The sequence below is a fragment of the Cyprinodon variegatus genome, unplaced genomic scaffold, assembly GCF_000732505.1.
Source record: "Cyprinodon variegatus isolate N-32 unplaced genomic scaffold, C_variegatus-1.0 Scaffold1119, whole genome shotgun sequence".
NCBI lineage: Eukaryota > Metazoa > Chordata > Actinopteri > Cyprinodontiformes > Cyprinodontidae > Cyprinodon > Cyprinodon variegatus.
Window position 1 is genome coordinate 47,696 of NW_015151572.1, and position 1,991 is coordinate 49,686.

General features: G+C 47.5%; 1 protein-coding gene across 1 annotated transcript in view; it reads right to left on the minus strand.

Moving 5' to 3' along the window:
* Positions 1-1,991, minus strand: part of LOC107101591 (partitioning defective 6 homolog alpha-like) — a 70,355-nt gene that overhangs the window by 22,597 nt on the left and 45,767 nt on the right. The window contains exon 3 of the mRNA XM_015400571.1: positions 1,071-1,145. Coding sequence (XP_015256057.1) covers positions 1,071-1,145 — 75 coding nt within the window. The remainder of the gene's footprint in view (positions 1-1,070; positions 1,146-1,991) is intronic.

Genomic DNA, 1,991 nt, shown 5'->3' on the forward strand with positions numbered 1-1,991 from the left:
AACGTGAATTGTCTATGCCATGCTCCAATGTCGGATTCAGAAAAAGATGTTAAAATGTCTGAAAGGTCGGACACAGGCGAGAGCGTATCGGGAGACGGACACCAACAAGACCTCCCTCATCCTTGGCCCTATCTCAGAGAATTTTAGAAATGGTCGAAAAATTTAGCTTTCAATTCATATAGTGGCATCTGGCTGTTTTTCAAAGGTTACTTTATACTTTAAGTAGTTTTTTGGAGCACATACTTTTTCACTTTTACTTAAGTAAAGAGGTTAAGTTGAACTTTTACCAGAGTGTTTTTAAACTGCAGTATCTATACTTCTACTTAAGTAACAAATGTGTGAACTTTTGACACCACTGGTGAAGTTTTATCTGATCGATAACAAAACTGGTGAACAGAGGAATTAACTGAAGGCGGACGTCTCCAATGAAATGAGCTCCTTGGTGAAAGTCTGAACTCTGCTTCTCCAGTTGAGTCTAGAATGGCCTAATGATTGTGTCATCTATGAGTTCTAGTTCTATAGCTAGCAAAACATGTTTCTCTTCATAGAAGCATTCAGGCCATCATGGAGGATCCTGGAAAGGTTTCATCGGCTTGTTTCTGATCGGGTCACATTTCCTGAATGTTCTGAAATCACAGAGCCGATGATGATGATGATGATGATGATGATGATGGTGGTGTTTTCATTTATCTTCAATGTTGTGTTCAGACATCCTCCTAGAGTGGGATCAGTGTGTATAGCTGATCTAGGAATAAATATCTTTCTGTTCATATTTAGCTCAGTTTCAAACCCAAACAATCAGAGATGTTTGTTTTGGTTCCGATCCTCCATATTACAGCTTATATCCCAGATATTAGACACATCCATAACCAGGATCGACCTGTTTACACCTGGCCTGAAACCGGAGCGACTGCACCGGTTCGGTTCGTTCCGGTGGGCCCGGAACCACCGGAACGAACCGAACCGGAACCACCGCAGGAAGCGACCGGTTTCAGCCTAGGAACCTCCTGGATCTCACCTGAACGAAAACCCGAACCGAACCGACCAGAAAGCCGGTGAGGAAGACTCACTTTGCTCTTCACCTCCACGGTGCTGTCGGTGTGTCTGATGGGGGTCCGCTGCTGCTGCTGCTGCTGCTGCTGCTGCTGCTGCTGCTGCTGCTGCTGTCTGGACATCCTGCCGCTGCGGATAAAAACATCCACTAGATCTGGATCTGGATCTGGTTCTGGTTCCGGTTCTGGTTCTGGTTCGGTGTCAGTCTGCGGGAACCCAGCAGTCCCAGCCTACGGAGCAGCCGCTGCTTTCCGTCCTGTCAGCGCGCGCCACTGTTGTTCCCTCACCGCTCGCTCTCGCTCACACCCGCGTGCACGCGCATGCAAAGAGGCGGAGAGCAGCCTGCTGACAGGTGGAGCCCCCCTCCCTCCACCAGGCCAGACAGAAGGACGCAGCGGGGGGAGGGGGGGCTGCATTACTGCACACATGGCGGTGCGGCTAATCTTAGCCCGCCCCCCCTCTCTAGCATCACCTGCACAGTTGCTCCTCTCACTGTGACGTTTGATGACAGGTATGAGAAGCATGTGGTGTTGCTGGACAGACCTGAAACACCTGAGCGCCCACCTGACGTCACAGGAGGAAGAGTCAGGGCCCCTCCCAGCAACAGGAAGAATTACTGATAAACACCTTTTCACTGCAGACTGACTTTCAGTCACTGAAATGTTGTTTTTCCTTCATTTAAAAGCTAAATATTCAAACTGTTGCCGGTTCAGAGGGCAATAGATTTTCAAAAGCAGATATTTAAAATCTATTGTAGGTTGTGGTTTATTACAAAGTCATAATTTTGAAGCTCTAAATAGGGGCGGATATAGGAAATGTGGGGCCCTAGGCAAAGACAGACAGGGGCCCTCTGAACTGAGAAGACAACACATAGAAGAGACCCATTCTACAGATAGAGAAATGTTAACAGAATAGACATCCATTATCTGTTCTAGGTT